A 24,622-nucleotide genomic window follows, 5' to 3' on the forward strand; every position below is an offset into this window, starting at 1 on the left:
TATAACCCCGAAGATTTTAACTTTACACCAAAAATACTCAAATAAAAATTCATCCCAATTTAATTCTACATAGAGGCATGTTTTTCCCGATTTGCTCCGATAAAAATTTTCCTCGGAAAATGTGGGTTTTCCCAACAAAATCTCGAATTTTCAAATACATTTTTTGGGCCAGTAATTATTTATCAATAATTATATAGCTTGGTGAAATAAAAGCTTTCTTGGTATAGATTATAAATTCAGAAGCCGGTTAAAATGAAACGAATATTTTAGCAACAATTCAATTGTTAATTAACAATTTACAGTCGCAATAACAACCAAAATAATCATGAGATATTGATCAAACTTAGAAAGATTATAAAGGTGTGATGCCTATTTAATATTTTGTCGACAAAATATAAATTTTTCATTTTTTTGCATAATCTTTAAATGTTTAAAAAAAATTGTTATAAACAAATTAACATTTCTTAGAAATTGTTTATTACATTCTAATTTTAAAAATACTTAAAATGCGTATTTCATAGGTCTTGAAAACGAATGCTTTAAAAAAATTTTCCAACCATTTGCAAAAAAGTTAGGAAACTACAGCAAAATAAATATACGATATCTCCATTGTTTATAATTTGTTTTAATTGTTTCAAAGCTTAAAAGTGAGTCTATGGTACAATCTAATTACTCACAAAGAATGTCAAAAATTAGTGCAATGGTTATATTTTAATCAAAGATTAAAAATACTTTTTTTTGTAATTTTTAGCGCGAAAGTAGGCTTGATACAGAGTTGGAGAGATAAAATGTTCACTCGAAGCGACTGACACGCTTAAACTCGCGCGAGTTGTGTATGTGAGCGGGTAGCTACGGTACTGTATTATTCTACTTTCGCGCGTGTAAATTACAAAAAAATATATTTATAATCTTTAATTAAAATATAACCATTAAGCTGATAATCGATATTGTTTTATAAATAATTAGCTTGTACTTTAAACTCACTTCTACGCTTTGAAAGAATTAAAAAAAAAATTATTAACACCGTAGTAATCGTATGTTTACTTTGCTGTTTCATAACTTTTTTGCAAATGGTTGCAAAAAAGTTTTAAAACATTCATTTTCAAGATATTTGAAATGCGCATTTTAGCTATTTTTTAAAATTATAATATAATAAAAACTTTCTGAGAAACGTTAATTTGTTTATAACTATTTTTTTTAAACATTTAAAGATTATCCAAAAAAATAGAAAATTTATATTTTGTCGACAAAATGTTAAATAGGCATCTCATCTTTATAAGATTTCAAAGTTTGATCAGTGTATAATAATTATTTTGGTTATTATTGCGACCGTAAATTATTAATTAACAATTGAATTGTTGCTAAAATATTCGTTTAATTTTCACCAGCTTCTGGAAATATAATCTAAACCAATAAGGCTTTTAAGTCACCAAATTATTTAATTATTGGTAAATAATTACTTATCTAAAACTTTATTTGAAAATTAAAGATTTTGTTGGGAAAACCCGCATTTTCCGAGGAAAATTTTCGTGGGAGCAGATCGGGAAAAACACTTCTCTATGCAGAATTTAATCACGGTGAATTTTTATTTGAGTGTTTTTGTTGTAAAGTTAAAATCTTCGGAGTTCTAGAGCAATAATTGAAAAAACACGATTTTCGAGCGCCATTTTGTTTATAAAAAAAGTAGCACACTATCTGAGGACTTTGCATACCTATATTATTAATATATAGGATCTTATAATTCGATTCCAGCAATAAAATTGCTGGTAAATAACTTTTCCCAAAAATGGCCTATTCTCCGATAATCAGCCTAGACTATTTATCATCTGTTATATTTCCTGTCATTTGACATGTTCTACGTGTCGGACTTATTAAAACGCCCAGTTGGTGATAAATGCCAGTCTGATTTTTGGATGAGAGTTTAATGAAAAGGTAACAAATCAAATGGAAGTTCTGTCCTACAAAATACATGGGACGTTTTCGTAGTCTGACGTTTCAAATTTTTAACCTATTCCACAATTAAAACTTCCCCTGTTTCAGTGTTCCCGTACATCAAAGTTTGTCCGACGAGACACCGTTAAGCTATTAACAAATTTTTAGCTTGCTGTTAATCATTTTTTTTTTAGTACACGGGATCCAGGCCTAATTTTTTTGAGTGATTAATAAAATTTACGTTTGTATAAAAATAGTTTATTAAACATTACATAACAAGAAACAAGCAACAATAAATAACTTAGTATAAAAATTAAAACAGTTTCAACAATAACATATATATACAAATCAAATGGTAATTCTAGAAAAATAATAAAAATATTATTATTGTTTATAAATTGTACATCGGAAATTATTCTGAGATTAAAAGATTTAGGGCCGGTACTTTATGTCTCGATTAACAGCCCGTTAGTTAACGGAGGTTTAATCGGGACCTCTTTAGGGTCTCTTGCGTTGTAATAAATGCAATTACAAATTACAAGTATTATTATAATTATAAATAAGTATAATAATAACTATAATTGCATTTATTACAACGCAAGAGACCCTAAAGAGGTCCCGACTAAACCTCCGTTAACTAACGGGCTGTTAATCGAGACATAAAGTACCGGGCCTTAAGCTCTAATGTTATTATGTAGTATTTTTATCATTTACTTTGTGCAACGTTTGTCTTAGCCATAACTATTTCCATGCTTCATACTTTCAACACGGTTACAATTATTTTTACTTGAAAAAGTGTAACTAATTTTTCTGTAGAAAGTAATATACACATATTCAGATTCCAGCTTAAAGTATTTAAAATTAAAAAATAAAGGTACCTATTAAAAATTGTTTACATAGTACCTACAAACGTAAGACATATCATATGGACAATATTTCAAGTTTATCACATTAAATGATATTACATAAAATATAGCCCTTTTAGTTCCCACTTTATTTTTATTAAATTCCCAGATCTCCCATATAATTCTATCTAAGTGGCCAAATAGTCAATCACGTCATCTAAAACGTAGTCAATTATTATATTCAACAAAAGATTTTGGACCACTTTAAGAGTGGATATAAATGGAGATCTTTCTTCAAGCTAAGTAGGAAAAAGTGAATAATGATAAATCAATACTGTGTGAAAAGACAAAAGGTATCTTGTGTTGTTTATAGATATGAACAAATAGTGCTCTAAACTAAAGGAGGGCAATGAAGAGCACAATATAGGAAGAAAATACAATGGAACCGATGAAAAGCGATAAAAAGAAAATTGAACTGAAGAACATCAAAGAAAATATGAAAAATATAAATATCTATGTCGCCTGTCTAAATGTTCAATATGTTTTAAATGTATTCATTTTTTTCGAATCCTGAGAAAACTAATAAATATTTTCGAAAAATTTAAACACAGAATGAAAGATTACATTATTAGTGAAGGCCGAAAGTCCTTGAAAACTTCTATTATACTTATTATAATAAGTTACAGGGGTGAAAATAAAAGAGAAAATTTAGTGTGATGTTTAATTGAAAATATTTCATTCAAAAGAAACTTTTTATTTATTCTAAGGGACTTTCGGCTCTCTTTAATAACGTAATCTTTCATTTTGCGTTCAAATTTTTCAAAAATACTTATTAGTTTTCTCAGGATTCGAAAATAATGAATACATTTAAAACACATTGAAAATTTTTGCAAGCGACATTTTGCGCCTTTCCCCTTAAGAGTAGATTTTAATAAACTACAGGGGCAATAGAGGAAGAAAAAAGGGTATAATATATACAGCAATATTAAAGTGTAAAAACTATGCAATAAGATAAACCTATATAAGTATGTATGTAATTAGTAAAAAAAGAAGAAATAAAGCAATGAAATTAAGCATTATTGGAAGTACAAAAGTAAAGAAAGAATAATCATAAAATATACAAAGAAAATTAGTATACTAATAATAGAAAAGTTAATAAAAAAGACCGAGAAAGAAGTTAAAATAGTACATAAATATCAGTCTAATACAGTACTAATCCAACACAAAAATAAAAAGAAAAAACAGTTAAGAAAAAAGGTTAATAGAGAAGAAAAATGTGCGAAAAGTAGGTGTAAAAAGCAAGAAGAAATATACAGTTTATTAAAACAATAAAAAAGACAGAAAAAAGGTACAAAAAGAATTTACAAAATTTGAAAATAAAATAAAAAGATTCAAAGAAACATAAAATGAACAGAGAAAAAAAATATTTGAAAAATAGAAGACAGCAATTTATAGTTCAATTAACTAATTAACTAAGCTATAAAAAAAGCACACAAAAGATAAACTTTTTTGAAGAAATAAAATAAGAACAAGGAGAAATTAATAGTACCTACCTAAAAAAAAAATAAACGAACAGAAAATATATAAAACATTGGGAAAAATAGAAATCAGTGTAAAATTTAATAAACAACAGATAAGATTTTATTAAAGAAACATAGAAAGAAAAGAAGTTGTAAAAAATATAAAAGAGGGTAAACATAAAAAATAAAAATATAGCAGTGGAAAATAAGAAAAAGGAATGTATGAGAAAAAAGGCATTATAAGACAAAAGAAAGGAAAAGAACAAATATTAAGCAGTTTATTAAGTTATTGGGTAATATATTAAAAAATGGTGAAACCAATAGATAGAACCTAATAAAAAGATAGACAAGCAGGGAAGAATAAAGAAACAGTTAAAAAAAGGAAAAAGCAATATGTACATCCTAAAAATAAAATAAAAAACTAAATTTTAATAGAAAGCATAGAAAAAGTTTAGAACAATATGAAGAAACATAATAAAAAGGTAAATTAACAGAAGACTAAACAAAGAAGAAAACAGTTAAAACAAGATAAAAAAACATAATAAAACAGTAATATACCAAAGAACTAAAAAAAGTAAAAGAATTAAAAAAATAAAAAAACAACGAACAGTTTAAATAAATAATTATAGATAAACAGTAAGAGAGACATATTAAAATACTAAACCACGATAAAGAAATATAATAACAGAAAGTAGACATTAAAAAAGGACAAGCAATTAAAAAAGGATATACAGGGTTATTCACTATATTTTGACCACCCTGTAAACTGCTTTATTTACAGAATTAGAAAAAAAGTAAAATACAAAAGTTATTCGATTTTTAAAATATGATTTTTTGACATATATAACATACTAGTGACGTCATCCATCTGGGCGTGATGACGTAATCGACTATTTTTTTAAATGAGAATAGGGGTCGTGTGCTAGCTCATTTGAAAGTTAATTCAATTATCTATTCAGTAATATAAACGTTAAGATAATTATTTATACAGGGTGTCCAAAAAATTTTTTTGAATTAAATTAATTGACACAAAAAGAAGAACGTATGTAATTTATTTAATTTAGAATACATTTTACTGCTGTTAGAAAACAGAAGAAATAAAAGTTTATTGCACAAATAAACATCAATTTTTGCTTAAATTCAATGTTTAAACTGCCAAGAGGCAGATGGGTGGCAGCTTGAACATTGAATTTAAGTGAAAAGTAATGTTTATTTGTTCAATAAACATTTATTTCTGTTTTCTGACAGCAGTAGAATGTATTTTGAATTAAATAAATTGCATACATTCTTCTTTTTGTGTCAATTAATTTAATTAAAAAATTTTTTTCGACATCCTGTATAATTAATCATGTTAATGTTTATATTACTGAATAGGTAATTGAATAACTTTTCAAATGAGCTAGCACTCGGCCCCTATTTTCATTTAAAAAAATAGTCGGTTGCGTCATCTCGCCCAGACGGATGTCGTCACTAGTACGATATATATGTCAAAATATCATAATTTAAAAATCGAATAAATTTGTTTTTTACATTTTTTTTTAATTCTGTAAATAAAGCAGTTTACAGGGGGTCAAAATATAGTGAATAACCCTGTACAGTTTAATTAAATACTAAATAAAACAGTAAACAAAAAAGAAAAAGAATTGAGAAAAAATACAGTGTATCCTGTTTTTGCACAATTTTAATACCAATTAATTAAATATATTATGAATTAATATAATTTTATATAATTCAATTACAAATAATATAACAATCACATAATTAATTAAATAACATATGGGATAGAAAAAATACTTATTAATAGGTAAAACATTATGAAGAAGAATGATAAAACAGTAAAATAAGAGAAAACGGCAAAAAAGCTGTTGAGAAAAAAGAAAGCAGAAAGATAATAAAAAGTAAAAAGGCGTAGTAAAAGGCCAATATATTATTTAGAAACATAATAGGTAAAGCATTATGAAGAAGAATGATAAAACAGTAAAATAAGAGAGAACGGCAAAAAAGCTGCTGAGAAAAAAGAAAGTAGAACGATAATAGAAAGTAAAAAGCATAGTAAAAGGCTAATATATTATTTAGAAACATAATAAAACACTAAACGAAAAAACTAACAATATACGTAGTGCATAATAAACGGTTTCGTTTTGATTCAAATCGGGCCTCTTGCCATCCCCTGACACCGTGTTTCTAGGTTTACCCGTTATCAAAGAGGCTTTGCAGGAAGACCGATCTGAACCAGTGTCGGCACTCATTTCATTTTTTTATTCAGTTATTTATGTCGATTCGGACAAATTTTCTATTTCGGAAAATTTTCGGGAGGGGTGTACTTCGTAACTATAGAGGTTTCTAAACTTTGGTGCGTCCGACAACTGGAGTACCTACTCTTAAAAATTTGTCTGAAAATATTACCAGTTAATTGTAAATATTTTTATCAAACAACCTTGCAAAAATCAGCTGTGAGGGTAGGTATAAATTTTATGACTCTTTATGATGCATCCGCTTCCCCTATGGAAAGGCGTATTGATAAAAATACTTACAATTTACTGGTAATATTGTCCGACAAATTTTTAAGGGTATTCTAGTTGTCGGACACACGAAAGTTTAGAAATCTCTATATTTACGAAACTCCCCCTTCCCGAAAATTTTCCGAAGTAGTAAAGTTGACCGACTCGACATGAATAGCTGAATAAAAATCTCATGAGGAAGGTAATAATTTTTTTGCAAATGGTGAGCCCAAGGACTATAACTCTCTTTAAAACACGTTGGCTGCCGTAATGTTAAAAAAGATGGTCCCCTAAGCCACGAGGCTTCCGTTTCTATGATAACCAGACAACTACGGTGTGTCACGCGGCTGTAATTGGAAACAACATGAGACACAACATTCGTGTCTTACGGCACCCAACGTGTTAAGAGTAGTCGTTAAGTAATTCGGCACGCTTTTCCGATTTTCAGACGTTGCGGCACTATATGCAACCTACCGAGACCCACTTAGCGGCTAGTCTTCTTTCAAAACGCACTAAGAAATCATTCGAGGTATTTAAACAGCGTGCTTCTTGATAATTCGAAGTAGCTGTAAGTTTATTGTAATGTTATAACTAACTTTGGTGTAGAAAATTGATACATAACTCATTTTAGATGAAAATAGATGTTAATGTGACTATTTGTACCATTTTAGAAGAAATTATAAGCGAGTTCCAACGTTACTTGACATCTTTAGAAATACTCATAACGTTTGAGGATCTTTCAGTTTTGACCTGGGGACTGGGTATAAACTCGTCAGTGTTAAGTTGATACTTATTATCTTTTCTACCAATATTTAAAGGTTTGAGTGGTGCCCCAAAGTGAGCTGAAAGTTGAGCCTTGATTTTCTCTTGCTGTTCAGGGGTAAAGTTTTCAAAACCAGTTATAATTGGCGGAATAGATGAAGGATATTCGACTTGGTTCTCTTTCGGCTCTACTTGCAACTGTGCTTGCGCCTGTGTTTGCATCTGTCCTTGTACCTGTGCTTGTACGTACTGGCTTTGTGGGTAATACTGCTGGGCAGATAGTTGAGTCATCTGAGCTATCTGTGACAACTGCAGTGGGACTTGTTGGCTGTATGCCTCTGCAGTTTGTACTGGTGACATATGTGTAGTTTGGCTTGTAGGCAGTTGAACCATTTTAGTTTGATATTGCGCTGGAGCTGGTAATATTGGATAGGACTGTATTGGCTGAGTCACTTGTACTGCTTGAGTTTGGGGGACATAATGTTGAAGAGTTTGGGTGTGAGATGTGACTGGAGAATACTGGAACCTGAAAAAGTAATGTCTTTCATTAAAAAAATAATATGAGATAATTCATTTGAATATGAAATCGCAATTTAATAAGACTACTATACAGAGTATTTACAAAATATAATTTTATGTTAATTGAATGAACTCTAGCTAATGTTCTTTTAACTGTACAATAAACAGAATAAAACAACTATGTATTAATACACGTAGACTAAATTGATATGAACTGAAAAAACTAAACTTTATATAAAAATCTCTTATTTTACAAATTATTCGTCTACGCTCCTAACTGCTGACAAAATACCTATAAACAATTTCAAAGAAACTTGAAGAAAATTAATCAAAAACAAAGCAATATAAGTGCAAAGTTGTTTCTTTTTTGAAATAATATACAGTGAGGACGTTTGAGTTGGAATAAATTCATTTTATCGAGAATGGGCGACTCTGAAGATAAATCCCGAAACAGGTCGATTTGTATTTTTAAATTATAATTTTTTGGCATATATATCATACTAGTGACATCATCCATCTGGGCGTGATGACGTAATCGATATTTTTTTTAAATGAGAATAGGGGCTGTGTGATACCTCATTCGAAAGGTTATTCAATGCTATATTTATTAATATAAACAATAACATAATTATTTATACAGGGTGCCCAAAATTTTTTTAATTATATTAATTGGGACAAAAAGAAGAATGTAAATATATAATTTATTTAATTCGAAATACATTTTATTGTTGTCTAAAAACGGGAAAAAATGTTTATCTGATAAATGAATATGGTTTTTCGCTTAAATTCAATTTTAAAGCTGCCTCCCACCTGGCTCTTAGCAGTTTCAACATTTAATTTAAGCGAAAATCAATGTTTATTTTTCAAATTACCATATTTTCCTGTTTTCTGACAGCAGTAAAATGTATTTTGCATTAAACAAATTACATACATTCTTCTTTTTTTCGCAATTAATTTAATAAAAAAAAAGTTTTTTTGGGCACCCTGCAATTATGTTAATGTTTATGTTAGCGAATAGAGAATTAAATAACATTTCGAATGAGCTATGATACGACCCCTATTTTTATTTAAAAAAATCATCGATTACGTCATCTCGCCCAGATGGATGAAGTCACTATATATGTCAAAAAATTATACCTAATTTAAAAATAAAAATCGACCTGATTCGGGATTTATCACCAGAGTCGCCCATTCTCGAGAAAATGAATTTATTCCAACTCAAACGTCCTTACTGTATATTTACAAAATAAATTATATTAGTACGCGCTGGTTAACAGGAATTGTATCAATAGGAATTGTTTATCTTGGAGGTGGTTTCCACCCCTTCTCGGGGGTAGAAATTTTTTGGTCAAAATAATCCTGGAAGTCGTTAGATGACCTGCTTCTATAAAAAATGCTGTATATATTTTTTTGAAAACTCAATACTTTTTGAGTTATTCGTGATTGAAAATTTGTCATTTTCATTGAAATATACCTTTTCAGAAAATTTTTTGCGAATAACTTAAAAACTATGCATCCACGCATAAAAAGCATAACAGTCTAAGAAATGCATAGTTGTAAAACAAAAGCGAGATATGGTAGATAAAAGAATACTTTTTAGTTTGTGAATACTCGAATCGGTGTATTTCCCTTGAAATAATAGAAAAATTATCGAGTTTACGGATATAATGCTGGGAATACTTTTTGTAGTGCACAGCTTTAGGGAAAGGTCTTTAAAATGAGCACAGCTAAATATCGACTGCATTAGAACTAAGCGAGAAACGATGCAAAAAATATTGATCACTCATATATGTTCAGAAAAAATTAGCAGTATATTTAAACCGCATCCACCAGAATTTAAATACATCGTTTTCCTTTTACAATAAGTAACTATTATGATCTCCAAAATGATAAGAGATACGAAAAAAATAATTCAATACAAAAATGTAGGATTTTTGACAAAAATTTTGATTTTTTCATTACAGTAGCATAAGAAATTTCACTACTTTGAGATAGGTCAATAACGCGAGTATCACCTTCCTTGCGCCCTGTATCCCTTACTTTTTAAAACCTAAAGATTTTGAAAAATTTAAAACAACTTAGTTTGAGTACACGAAATCAACTTTCGTTCGAATTTTTTCCTATTCGGACAGACGTAATGTGACTGTATATTTTAGAGTCCCTTTCGTCTTCTTTATTCGTCGTCTCCTTGCCTTATAAGTTGTTAAAGGCAGAGATTAAGGATGTTAGCAAAAAGTTACTTAACTCTTTTTCTGTGACAGTAATGCAGATTAGAATAAGTTTAGTGACATGACTATTTTTCTTTAACTATCTAAAATTTTGTTGCTTATTTATCTATACATCTTTTGTATAAATTTTATTATTTTTTTTCTACAAAGATATTTTTTTACTTTTATATTTTCCATCATGAGAAGTAGTTTTAAGGGATGTAAGATTACAAAAGGATATTTTTTGTTGTAAATGACAAAAAGTATCGATGTCATGTAAATAAAGAGATAAATAAAAAAAATAATGTTCAAATGTATGTTTTTGTTCTATAAAGGTAGGGGTTGTTTTTAAGTAGTGAAAAATGAAAAAACGAAAAATATCGTTGACCCATTGATTTAAATTAGATATTAAATTAATTAAAAATATCTATAATTCACTTTGTTTACACATTTTATTATCAAAGGGGTGGTTTATAAGAGTTAAATTATTCTGCCAACCAACAACGTATTAAAGTATAAAAAGACCTTTATTTAACGCTATTAAAATCTAAAACGTTTTTTCATTTACGTTATAACTAGTTTTATTCAATTTTGTCCGTAAGGATTAGTTTTCACCTAAAAAATAATAAGTGCCTATCGGCATCGGGTAGACTTCGAATTATGAGGTAAGCAGAGCTTATTCCCAAAATTTCATCAAAATCGATGCGTATAAAAATCGGAGATGACATCGTATTTTGCTCTCATTTACTGTAGTAATTTTCGTATCTTGTATAACACCAGCAGAAAAAAATCTCCAAGCATCGTTTTGGCACCCCCCAAACAAGGGTTGCCCTCCTGCAGTTGCATAATTTAATAATTTTGTAATTAAATCGAAGTAAATCATTTAACACATTTTTTTCTTACGTTGTACATGCTTAATTTTACTAGAAAGTAAAAATACCATGAACTAATGCAATTAATGACCGTAGGCAATATACTTGAGGGTATATTTAATAACTTTGATAAATTTCACTTACTCTTCTAGATAACGTACACGTGACAGGAGAAATTTTATATTTAATCACTCATTTGTAACGAAGTTATAAAAATACTGCAAACTAACTGTTAAGTTTCGTGATAACGTCAAATTGTAATACACTCTAAAAGAATCCGGGATCATTAATTTGATTTGAATTTTGATAAATAGGTATAAAAGTTGATTAATTTTTATACCGAATAGATACTAATTCTTTTTATGTGATGTATTCGAAACCGTGTTTATTGGATCGTAAAATTAAAAGAAAACACAATTTATACTGATATTACATTAGATTCGATTAATAATGAATTTAGATAGGCAGATAATTGATTAGATGATTAAATTTAATTCTTCTTCTTCTTCTGGCATCATAACTCTGAATTAGGGATGGTCACAAGCTCGAGTCTCGACTCGTTTGACGAGCCAAGGTTCTAGCTCAAGCCGGTTTGTTTCTTGCGAGCCCAGCTTCGAGCCGAATCAGTTTTTTTCTAGCCGAGCCGAGCTTTCCTTAGCGGTCAACAGGTAGCGAAAACGCGTTCCAAGATTGCGGCTGTAATTTTGAATATTTTTTCGAGATATTTGGCACACGTATTCGTAATATAATAAAGAATGGCGGTACAGAGCCCAATTTAAAAAATATATTAATATGTGGAAATTACTCTGTAATTAAATAAAATATTAAAAAAACAAGCCTGTACCGCCATTAAGAAGAACAAAAAATACACTTTCTTCAAATAAATTTCTTTTATCCGATGCTTAGATTTTGTGTCATTTTGGAACTACTAAAATTTTTTATTTTATTAGTAGTTCCAAAATGACACAAAATCTATGCATCGGATAAAAAGTTTATTTGAAGAAAGTGTATTTTTTTGTTCTTCTTAATGGCGGTACAGGCTCGTTTTTTTAATATTGTATTTAATTACAGAGTAATTTCCACATATTAATATATTTTTCAAATTGGGCTCTGTACCGTGATTCAGTGAATTTGTACTCTACGAGCTCCCTAGTGGGAAAGTTTTGGGGTAGTTCTGATTTCTTTCATTATATATGGATTTTGGGCTGCTGAATCCGAATATGAGGTTTGCGGACAAAATTTCACCTTTTTTCCGCTTTTTTGCTCAAATCTCGAAAACTATTAACTTTGAGCAAATGGTCTGTTAACAGAAATTAAAGTACTTAAAATTATCTACAAATATCACTATTTACTTTTTTTGAAGTTATACTGCTTTAGGCGCGATTGAGAGTAAAATTTCATAATACTGCGCGCATGCGCACACATACAGTATGGCGTTTAGTTGCTAAATCTTTCAAGTTATGTATAAATATATCAGTGCCAGAAAAGGTGTGAAAATAATATATTAGTGTTTTTAATAAATACATTTATTATAATCTTTGTGTCTTTGGATTTGTCTTCCTCAGGAGTAAGATGAGTATTATTAAAACATTTTATTGTATATTTATTATACTTCACCTTGTCTGTTTGTTAGCGTGAATTGTCATTAGGTACGTCCGAACCGATACAGACACAGTCCTCGTAGCGTATTTGGTATACTATTCGGCCAGAGATCGAGAGGTCTTGAGTTCGAATCCGGAGCAATCCTATACTTTTTTTTTAATTTTTTTGAAAGCGGTAAGCACAAAATTAGTTTGGTGTTTAAAAAAATTATAACAAACTGTTAAAAAGTATATCTATTTTTAAGAAATCATATAATAGAAGTATAACTTCTTACGTGCGTACAAAGTACACACACATTCTTTTTTTTCAGACGAACCGTTCGGTCTAAAGTGCAAGTTGAAAATTGCCAATTTTTTACGGTCTCGGCAAAACCCACTTTTTACATTCCAAAACTTTAGTTTTTATTAGAATGCTGTCATTTGATAAATTTCTCATAGTTTTCTGTACAAATAATAAATGTTAGTTCATAATATGAATATGGTATGTCTCTTCTCACAGCTTCCATGAATCCATTCCATCCTAAAATACCGAGAATGTCTCTGCTTTTCCCTTAGAGCCACAGAAGATCAGGCACAGATGGAGTCACAGTTTCAGTTGGTGTGAACATTCATTTCGGATCTTGATTTCTGATAAACCTTGAAGTTTTGTCCTTTCAAAATGTATTAGTTGAACAGCTCTCTGACTTCCACAAACCTCAGGTGCGAGTTTAGTTTTTAGCCGAGGAATAGATTGGTTAGGAGCTATTGCATGTTTTGGTGCAATACAAGAAATGCCACCCATGACGTAAAACGTGTGGTATCCGTCGATTGTATGTACGTTAACCCTTTCTGTCCCAACTCTGCATATATAATAATATATGTTTTTGAAAAAGTTGGTCTGTATTGCTAGCCGCCGTTTATATACTTTCAATGTGTTATGGTCTCAATTTACCAAAGCCGAAAATATGCGTTGCTTTTAAAAATTTAGACTCATTGGTGTCCCAATGCCGTAGAAATATGTCCGAAAATGTTAGATTATTGTTCCCAAAGTCTCAACATATTGGCACCTAAGACAGGTCATGCGGACCCATTGCCGTATATATTTGTTCAGATATTTTAGATATATGCTATATTGTAGCACTGGTGGCAACGCTTATAGGTAGCTGCTAGAATGTGAAGCGTTTGGAGCCACAGAAAAGACCAGAAAAAAAAGAAGCAAATCGAGATACATGTGTGCAAGATGCGGAGTCGGGCTTTGCGTAGTGTCATGTTTTGAGGAGTACCACATAAAAGAAAACTTTTAATGTTAATTTACATTACATTATTTTTTTAAGTTAGTTACATTTTTTCAAGTTGGTTTTGCTCTCTAATGAGTACTTTTGAACAGAAAACGTTTAAGTTGGTTAAAAAAACTCATTAAAAAACATGTTTTGGTCATTTAATTTGTTTATTTATATGCAACGTATATATATATATATATATATATATATATATATATATATTTTTCCCAGCCCGAAATGGTGGATGTGTGAATTGTTCGTAAGGGGATTTTTCCACATTCTCTATTTCATCTGTTTGATTTCGTACGCGTTAAACCATTAGCCTTGGATCTTTTGATCACTGAGTGTGTTTCAAAGATCTACATCTTATGTTTTTAAACATATATTTTACTTACTTTAAGTAATTAGGGAATTAAAACTTGAGACTGTCATTGTCGGATTTGCCGTAGATTTACGCACCTTCTATGTCTAGGTTTCGAATGTTGTTTTTTGATTGGAATGTGTCTAAAGATATTCAACCTCCCATCTTTACCGATGAGCCCAGAGAGGTTGAAGAGGGCGAAACACATTTCTAAGAACTGGTGTTTGGATCTTTGATTCTATTCGAAAAAATTTTCCCAGCCCGAAATGGTGGATGTGTGAATTGTTCGTAAGGGGATTTTTCCACATTCTCTATTTCATCTGTTTGATTTCGTACGAGTGGTCGTTAAACCATTAGCCTTGGATCTTTTGATCACTGAGTGTGTTTCAAAGATCTACATCTTATGTTTTTAAACATATATTTTACTTACTTTAAGTAATTAGGGAATTAAAACTTGAGACTGTCATTGTCGGATTTGCCGTAGATTTACGCACCTTCTATGTCTAGGTTTCGAATGTTGTTTTTTGATTGGAATGTGTCTAAAGATGTTCAACCTCCCATCTTTACCGATGAGCCCAGAGAGGTTGAAGAGGGCGAAACACATTTCTAAGAACTGGTGTTTGGATCTTTGATTCTATTCGAAAAATTTTTCCCAGCCCGAAATGGTGGATGTGTGAATTGTTCGTAAGGGGATTTTTCCACATTCTCTATTTCATCTGTTTGATTTCGTACGAGTGGTCGTTAAACCATTAGCCTTGGATCTTTTGATCACTGAGTGTGTTTCAAAGATCTACATCTTATGTTTTTAAACATATATTTTACTTACTTTAAGTAATTAGGGAATTAAAACTTGAGACTGTCATTGTCGGATTTGCCGTAGATTTACGCACCTTCTATGTCTAGGTTTCGAATGTTGTTTTTTGATTGGAATGTGTCTAAAGATATTCAACCTCCCATCTTTACCGATGAGCCCAGAGAGGTTGAAGAGGGCGAAACACATTTCTAAGAACTGGTGTTTGGATCTTTGATTCTATTCGAAAAATTTTTCCCAGCCCGAAATGGTGGATGTGTGAATTGTTCGTAAGGGGATTTTTCCACATTCTCTATTTCATCTGTGTAAAGCACGGTTAGTCAATTTTCTGCGGATCGCCTGCGATTGCTGACACTTCCAGATAAGCAACGCGCTTGCTCAAAGTCTTGTAGCGGCAGTAAGGCCCAGAGAGTTGGTCTCACCATTCCTTGCAGGGTTGGCCGTTTTCTCTACAAAAAGTACGGCTTAAGAAAATAGGTTGATGTAGTTTCCTCTTTGGAGTTTTGTTCATCCTATACAGAAGCTATTCGCCTGGAAGTGTCAGCATTTGCAGGCGATCCGCAGAAAATTGACCTGCCGTGCTTTACACAGCAGGTGTACGATAACGCTGATTTGAACGTACATACAATCGACGAATACCACACTTTTCACGTCATATGTGGCATTTCTTGTATTGCACCAAAACATGCAGTAGCTCCTAAGCAATCCATTCCTCGGATAAAAAAGAAACCCGCGCCTGAGGTTTATGGAAGTCAGGGAGATTAGTGGCTCTAAGGAAAAAGCAGAGACATTCCCGGCCTCTTAGGACGGAATGGACTCATGGAAACTGTCACAAGAGACATACCATACCTATGAACTAACATTTATTATTTGTACAGAAAACTAGGAGAAATTTATCAAATGACAGCATTCTAATAAAAAATAAAGTTTTGGAATGTAAAAAGTGGGTTTTGCCGAGACCGTTAAAAATTGGCAATTTTCAACTTGTACTTTAGACCGAACGGTTCATCTGAAAAAAAAGTAAATAATGACATTTGTAGATAATTTTAAGTACTTTAATTTCTGTTAACAGACCATTTACTAAAAGTGAATAGTTTTCGAGATTTGAGCAAAAAAGCGGAAAAAAGCTGAAATTTTTCGTTTTTTCAATGTTCCGGCAAGAAATTTTGTCCGCAAACCTCATATTCGGATTCAGCAGCCCAAAATCCATATATAATGAAAGAAATCAGAACTACCCCAAAACTTTCCTAGTAAAAACACAATTTTATTGAATCACCGTCATTCTTTATTATATTACGAATACGTGTGCCAAATATCTCGAAAAAATATTCAAAATTACAGCCGCAATCTTGGAACGCTTTTTGGCTACCTGTTGATCGCTACTGTATCACCTTAACGAGCTGGTCAATAATTTAGCTAATACTTTAATACTTTTCTAATTCATTTATTTCTGCTACGACTGATACTTTTGTTTGAGAATAAGTAATTCATAGATAGAAAAAGACTGCATGAATAGAAAAATACTGTATGACTAGTACACACTTCTATACAGGGTTGCGAAAAAGTCTGGCAACACGGTAATTTCTCGGAAACCGCTGAAACGATTAATATAGATTTTGGTGAATATGGGTCTTTTAATGTGGCCGATATTATAGTGGTAATTACATTGTTGTCAAATCTTCCGTTTTTCTGGAAATCTAATGAACTTTCTTATTTCAAATAGAATACCTACCCTGCATATTTTTTTGCGTTTTGAAGTCCTTAAGAAATACTTAAAAATTATTTTTCATGTTATATTTCCTATACCTAAATGCCATAATTTCGGAGTTATTGCTACACTTATTAAACAAAAAACATTTTTAAACAAATTATGAAAATCAATTTTTTCGGCCCGGGTAGACCATATTTTAGGTTCTTTGGATCATTGGGAACAAAAAAGGTCCTCTGTAATTTTCTTATAAAGTTAATTGTTTCCGAGTAATAAACAATTTAAAACTGAAAAAAATCGAAAAATAATGATTTTCTAAGTTCAAAAACACAAATAAAAAAATTATTTTTGAAACTACGAAGTGCCTAAATTCAAGTTTGAACCTTATTTTATCAGATACCAATAAGCAATTTGGCCTTATTTGTTTTACTTGTCATCCATTTTCCTTAGCATATCGAATGTGTTTTGAGGTATTCCTATTTTCCGTTTTACGTCCTCCTCCGTCTCTCCTTTGTTGTTCAAAATACTGCCCAAGTAGGTAAATTTCTTTACCGTTTCTAATTCCGTGCCTCCCAGTGATATTCCCATTTCTCTTGGTGTATATATTTTCATTATCTTAGTTTTTCTGACGTTTATGTTAAGTCCGACCTTCTTCCCTGCCTCTGCTACTTTTTCAGTTTTGCGTTGCATGTGTTGTTTTTTTTTTTATGTTAAAAGGCATATATCATCTGCAAATGGTTGACATGTATTTCAGGAAATCTTTTTTCTTTGCCTTACATTTTTCCTTCTCTTCTGTACAAAGTAGTTCCGTAGTTCTTCGCATTGGAAACGGTTTATTTTAATTTATGTTTTTTTCACCAAGAAATTCCTTGGCTGGGGCTGAGTTATTAGAATTAATTTTTGCCCAGCATTCTTTGACTCCATCACTTTCTTTGATATATGTTTCAGATTTTTTCTGTCACTCTTTTTTGGAATAGCTATCTTGTGGAATCATAATGTATAAGCTTTCGACTTCTTTTTTGTGGTGTATTCTGGTGTTTTGTTATCAAATACCTATGTATTTTCATTCGGATTTTGCACAATACCAATTTAACAGAGAGATTTTGCACCTCTTAAAATAACCGCTGATTTTGGCTCCGCTATGGTTAACTTTATTAAGCATAACGATTATAGACTAGGGCGCATCAGTAAAAATATTAGTACATTTGGACGTTGAGAGGTGACTCAAATTTTTTTGCAAAAATTGCTTGAAAATAACTCAAATAATAATATTTGAGTTATCCTCCTTGTCAAAAAGGTCCGGAACATTGTTTAAATAATTAAAATGTCAAAAAATGAAGGAAAAATTCGATTTTTTTCTTGATTTTTTGATTATAACTTTAAAAGTATTCATTTTCAAGAAAAGTTGTACTGACATAAAAGTTGCGTAATTAAATTTTTTACAATAAAGAATTGGTTAGAAATTTAAAAAATAGTCACCCTTGTTGCAAAATAACAATAATTCTTAAAAAACCATACAAAAACAAGTATTCGCATTTTACGTTTTTCAACCATTTATGCTACACTTAGGACCTACATATTTCACCCAGAAAAACTTTATGATACAGTAAAACAATACTGTAAATTTCTTTAAGATCGGTTCTATATATTTTGCAAAATAAATTTTGCAATCCAGCTTTCGCAAAAAAAATCATTTTTTCAAAATGTTACAGGACTAAAAATAAAGCAGATAGCAAGTTGAAATTTTTTTTTCGCGTAGAAATGTATTGTAACTTTCATATACAATTTGCAAAATTAAAATCGATTAACCACCACGGCGTCAGGAATTTTTTTAAATAAACATTAAGTATTGGTGCTACGCGCAGGACAGCGGATAGTTTGCTCTGATTGGGCAATCCAATGACCTTTGATAATGATGGATACATTTTAATTTTTATTACATTTCGATATAAATAAATAAATTTGTTTATTGTAAAATAAAAACACATACTCTATCTTTTAAAATAACACTTTTTTTAGCAAAAACTTTCTTTGTTCATATATTTTAACTTAGAGAATAAAAGTTTATTATTTTTAAACATATGCAATTGTTTAAACAATATTTCACAAACAATAATAAAATTAATTTGATTTTTGTGGAATTAAAATATTAAAATTCAACAAAATATAGAGTAAGAAAATAATATATTAGATATAGATTGGAAGAAATTTTGGTGGAAATCAACTTGTGTGAATCGAACACCGCTGTCCTGCGCGTAGCACCAAAAATTAATGTTTATTTAAAAAATTTCCTGACGCCGTGGTAATTAATCGATTTTAATCTTGCAAATTGCAAATGAAAGGTACAGTACACTTCTATAAGAAAAAAAATTCAACTTGCTATCTGCTTTATTTTCAGTCCTGCAACATTTAAAAAAAATGAATTTTTTTTGCGAAAGCTGGATTGCAAAATTTATTTTGCAAAATGTATTAAACCGATCGTAATGAAATTTACAGCGTTGGTTTACTATATCATAAAGTTTTTCTTGGTAAAATATGAAGGTCCTAAGTGTAGCGTAAATGGTTGAAGAACGTAAAATACGAATACTTGTTTTTGTATGGTTTTTTTCGCAATTATTGCTATTTTGCAACAAGGGTGACTATTTTTTAAATTTGTAATTAATTTTGTATTATAGGAAATTTAATTACGCAACTTTTATGTCGATATAACTTTTTTCATAAATGAACAGTTTTAAAGTTATAATCAAAAAACCAATAAAAAATCAAATTTTTCCTTCATATTTTGACATTTTGATTATTTAAACAATGTTCCGGACCATTTTGAGTGGGAGGATAACTCAAATATTATTATTTGAGTTATTTTCAAGCAATTTCTGCAAAAAAATTAAAGTCACCTCTCAACGTCTATCTCAAAACAGATGCGCCCTGGACTATTATGGCAACGTTAAAAAGCAGCGTTTTTGCAGGCTGTCAAGTGGGTTTTTCCTGTCATCGTTATCGTTATTTAAACATAACCTCACTTCACAACGTTATTGTAATTTTAAGCATATACTTGAACAGTTTTTGATATTTTAATTTATAGGTAATCAAAATTAGAATCTATGTAAATGTAATTTTACTGATTTTTTTACATTCTTGCAACAAAGCAATTTAACCATTACTATAACGATAACGATAAGCACTACATAAACCTCCGTAAATTACGGAATCCCTTATGTTTAATAATGATAACGGATCATATATTCGCTACTGCGCAGACGTAGTATAACGATAACCATAACGGAATTGCAAAATAAGAGGTGCAAAATCTCTCTATTATCGCTTCCTATTTCTGCTAATGTTAGTGTTCTTACATTTAGCCCAGTAAATGAACGGGAAGTTCGGCGATACCGTGTAATTTTCAGGGGCAACTCCGAATTGCATGAAAATTTGGATTTACGTTCTACTTATCCTCCACTTCAAAGTTGAAATTGTGCCGTTGGTTGCTTTTACTTGGGGGGTGACAGTCACCCCTTCTCGGGGGTGAAAAGGCATACGTTCAAGATAGGACTGGAAATGGATAAATTGACTGATTTTAAGCAACTTTTGTTCTATAGGGTTTTTTACTAAGTCAATACTTTTCGAGTTATTTGCCATTGAAATGTTGATTTTTCGACAAAAAAACTACGTTTTCAGACGATTTTTCGCAAATAACTCAAAAAGTAAATATTTTATCGAAAAACATTCTTAGCAAAAGTGTAGCTTATAAAAAACCCAAAAAAATGGTGTATCAGTAAAGTCTATCAATCAACTAAGAACAAAGTTGTAGCTCATGAAAAATACGTTCTTATTCGTCTAATTCCAAATCGAATATTTCAAGGTGAAATCACCGAAAAATTAAGCACTTTTCAGAAAAAACCCATTTAAACTTTTTTAAAGTGTTTATAAAAAGCTTTGGTTTAATTGTTAACAACAGTTTTAGCACTAAAAATAAGCGAGTTACGCTCAAAATAAAGATGACCCTCTTTTTTTCTGTAAAAAATCATGAAAATCTCGCCGTGTTTAGCTCCCCAAATGAAATTAATCGCTACCGCTTTACAAACAATTTACTTACCTCTCTATTTTTTATATGATCTGTCAGTCTCACCGGTTTAAAGTGTTTATTTTTGAAATGGTTATAATTGGGAAAGCTTGAATGGGTCACTAATCACGAGTGTATGAAAATTTTGAACAGCCATATCTTAACCAATTTTTGTCTTACGGAAAAACAAAATGAAACTAGCATATTTATAATAGCAAAACCTACATTTTTTTACTTTTTAAGATTTTTCTTATCACTAATACTTTTTAAGTTATTTTGAAAAAACGAAATTTTTCAAAAATTTTTAGATAAATTTTTTTTACTATACAACCAAATGTTTTCAAAAATAAGCACTTCAAACCAATCAAACTTACAGATCATATAAAAAAAACACATACATTTAAAGTAGATGGTAAATCCAAACGATTAATTTCATTTAGGGTGCTAAATAGAGGGAGGTTTTCACGATTTTTTACCAAAAAAAGGGGCCAACTTTTTTTTTCAGTGTAACTCGTTTATTTTTGATGCTGTAAAATTTTGTAAAATACAAATAATAAGATTTTTTCCATACTTTAAAAATGTTAATAAGGTTTTCCCGAAAAACGCTTCTTTCTTCGGTGATTTCGCCTTGAATTATTCGATTTGGAATTAGACGAATAAGAACGTATTTTTCATGAGCTACAACTTTGCTTCTAGTCAATTTGTAGATTTTACTGGTACACCATTTTTTTCGTTTTTTTATAGGCTACACTTTTACTAAATATATTTTTTTCGATAAAATATTTACTTCTTGATTTATTTGGGAAAAACGGTCTGAAAACGTAGTTTTTTTGTCGAAAAATCAACATTTTAAATCGCGAATAACTCAGAAAGTATTGACTTACGTAAAAAACTTTATAGACCAAAAGGTGCTTAAAATAAGTCAATTTATCCATTTCCGGCCTTATTTTAAACACGCGTTTTTCACCCCCCGAGAAGGGGTAAATGTCACCCCCCAAGTAAAGGCAACCAACGGCACAAATTCAACTTTGAAGTGGAGGGTAAGTAGAACCTAAATCCAAATTTTCATGCAATTCGAAGTTGCCCCTGGAAATTACACTCCAAAACGGTCATTTATTGGGCTAATTCAAGATTTGAGAGGAGTGTAATTTTCTAGTCGTACAGTTTAGAGAAACACATACTTTAAGGTAGGTACATTTTAGAGAAAATAAATGGTTCCACAACAAATTTTTAAAGAAATATTGGAATCACTGTGGCATTTTCCCTAAAATTTTTCGTTGTATTAGTTAGACCCGTGTCTCCTTGAAGTAGTGTTGTTATATTAGAATCAGATGTGTGCTTTTGCCCTGGGGGTGACTTTCACCCCCTTTTGGGGGTGAAAAAATATAGGGTTAAGGATCCTATTATGAGACCCGTTCCTTATATGAGACCCCGGTCTCTAGAGTCTTGTAAGTGCTGCAGCCTGGTGACTGGGGTAAAAACTTAGCTATGGTAGTGTTTCTAGTAGGCTGTGAACAAATCGAGGGTCTGTGATTTAGTATTACCAGTCAGTGAAGTTTTTAAGTTTTTTGCGAGTCAAAAGTTTTTTAATCGGTGTAGCTCAAACTGAATTTTTATTTTTAAGGTGAGAGAGAAAAAATCACCTTAGTAATTAGTTGATAGCTACTTAAATTGGTTACAGAAACACGCAATTATAGTGGCGTAAAAACCAATCCTAAACTTAAAATATGGACTAAAAAGTTCACACGTAGTTGCTCCTAATATGAGACCCTCAAGTGTGCCTAATATGAGATAGGGTACTGTAATGTTTTGAGTATAGCATCATGTATTTTTACTTTTTTATTGGGAAATAAGCCACAATTTAAGTTAAAAAGCAAATTTATTGACGTTTATACTTCCAATTTCTATTTTTAACTTAAATTGTGGCTTATTTTCCAATAAAATAGTAAATTGCATAATATACCACAAACAAACAGCTTCAGAACAATAGAATCATGTCTACAGCATGTAATACAGTTTATATCCAGAACAATGTGTTAAAATAATTTGTATCACCTTATTAACATGTATAACGTGGTGTCTCATAGTAGGATACCACATGGTCTCATATTAAGACACCTTTTTTTAAATTGGGAATTTTGACATTTTGAATAAATTAATTTATTGTTAAAAAAATGTTAGTTTAAAATTAATTTTGAACCTGTTGCAATATAATAGCATAATTATCTGACATGTATTGAATTTAAGACTTCTTGAATCCATAAACTGTACGATTACCAAGAGTTTTAAAAAAAGGGTCTCATATTCGGATCCTTTACCCTATGTCCAAAATAAGTCCGGAAATGGGTAAACTGACTAATTTTAAGTAACTTTTGTTCTATAGAGCTTTTTCGCCAAGTCAACACTTCCTTACGTCAATACTTTTCGAGTTATTTACGAGTGAATATGTTCATTTTTCAACAAAATAACCACATTTTTAGACGGTTTTTCGCAAATAACTCAAAAAGTAAGTATTTTGTCGAAGAAAACGTTCTTAGCAAAAATATAGCTTATAAAAAAGTAAAAGAAATGGTGTACGCGTTAGGTCTCTGGATCTCGTAGAACCAGAGTTATAGCCAATGAAAAATAGATTCATATTCACCAAATTTCAAATAGAATATTTCGACGTGGAATATCCAAAAAATTAAGCACTTTTTGGGGAAACCCATTATAACTTTTTTAAAGTGTTTTAAAAAATCTTTATTTCTGTGTTTACAAAAAGTTTCTAGCATTAAATTTAAGCAAGTTACGCTCAAAATAAAGTTGGTCCCTTTTGTTTTTGCAAAAAAAAAATCGGGAAGACCAACCCCTAATTAGCAACTTAAATGAAATTAATCGTTACCGCTCCACAAATTATTTTACTTATGTTGTGTTTATATGATCTGTAAGTTTCATCGATTCAAAGTGCTTATTTTTAAAAAAATTTGGTTTTAAAGTAAAATTTTTAAAAATTAAAATTTTGAAAAACACGCTTTTTTTCAAAATAACTTAAAAATTGTTAGAGATACCAAAAATCTCGAAAAACCAAAAAGGTCAGATTTGCTTTTCTGAATATCATGTATTTTTTTGTTTTTCTGTTAGACAAAAATTGATTAAGATTTGGTGTTTCTAAATTTGCATACATTCAGTGATTTTCTCGATTTTTTTACCACAACCAAAAGGGACTAACTTTATTTTGAGCGTAACTTGTTTAATTTTGATGCTAGAAATTTTTTTATTAAACAAAAATGAAGCTTTTTTTAAACGCTTTAAATAAGTTGTAATGAATCCACGAGGAAAAATTTCCTGTAGTTGGCTGTATACCATTACAAAAACATAAAATCCTTTATAAAAGGTATATTTGTTAAAATCCCTATACAGGGCTACATTAAAGACAGAAATAATTAAATATAATACGTCAAATTGCTTTCAACAACGGATACGATCCACGCATCATAAGCAAGCTCATGCATAAAAGACAGCTCAGGGTCTTACGACATGCCGCGTTCCCTATGGGTTTGACAACCAAACCTACTTATGCTTCCATACCTTTTCACGAAGATCGACTATCTGGGGATATTTCAAATATTATAAAAAGATCAGTAGATAACGTCCAAATTTCTTTTACTGGTATCCAATAACATAG

At 30.5% G+C, this 24,622-nt stretch overlaps 1 protein-coding gene across 1 annotated transcript in view; it reads right to left on the reverse strand.

Moving 5' to 3' along the window:
- Positions 1–2,174: 2,174 nt before the first annotated feature.
- Positions 2,175–24,622, reverse strand: part of LOC114348999 (uncharacterized) — a 120,295-nt gene continuing 97,847 nt past the window's right edge. The window contains exon 4 of the mRNA XM_028299440.2: positions 2,175–8,086. Coding sequence (XP_028155241.2) covers positions 7,495–8,086 — 592 coding nt within the window. The 3' untranslated portion in view covers positions 2,175–7,494. The remainder of the gene's footprint in view (positions 8,087–24,622) is intronic.

Source organism: Diabrotica virgifera, chromosome 3 (genome assembly GCF_917563875.1).
Source record: "Diabrotica virgifera virgifera chromosome 3, PGI_DIABVI_V3a".
NCBI lineage: Eukaryota > Metazoa > Arthropoda > Insecta > Coleoptera > Chrysomelidae > Diabrotica > Diabrotica virgifera.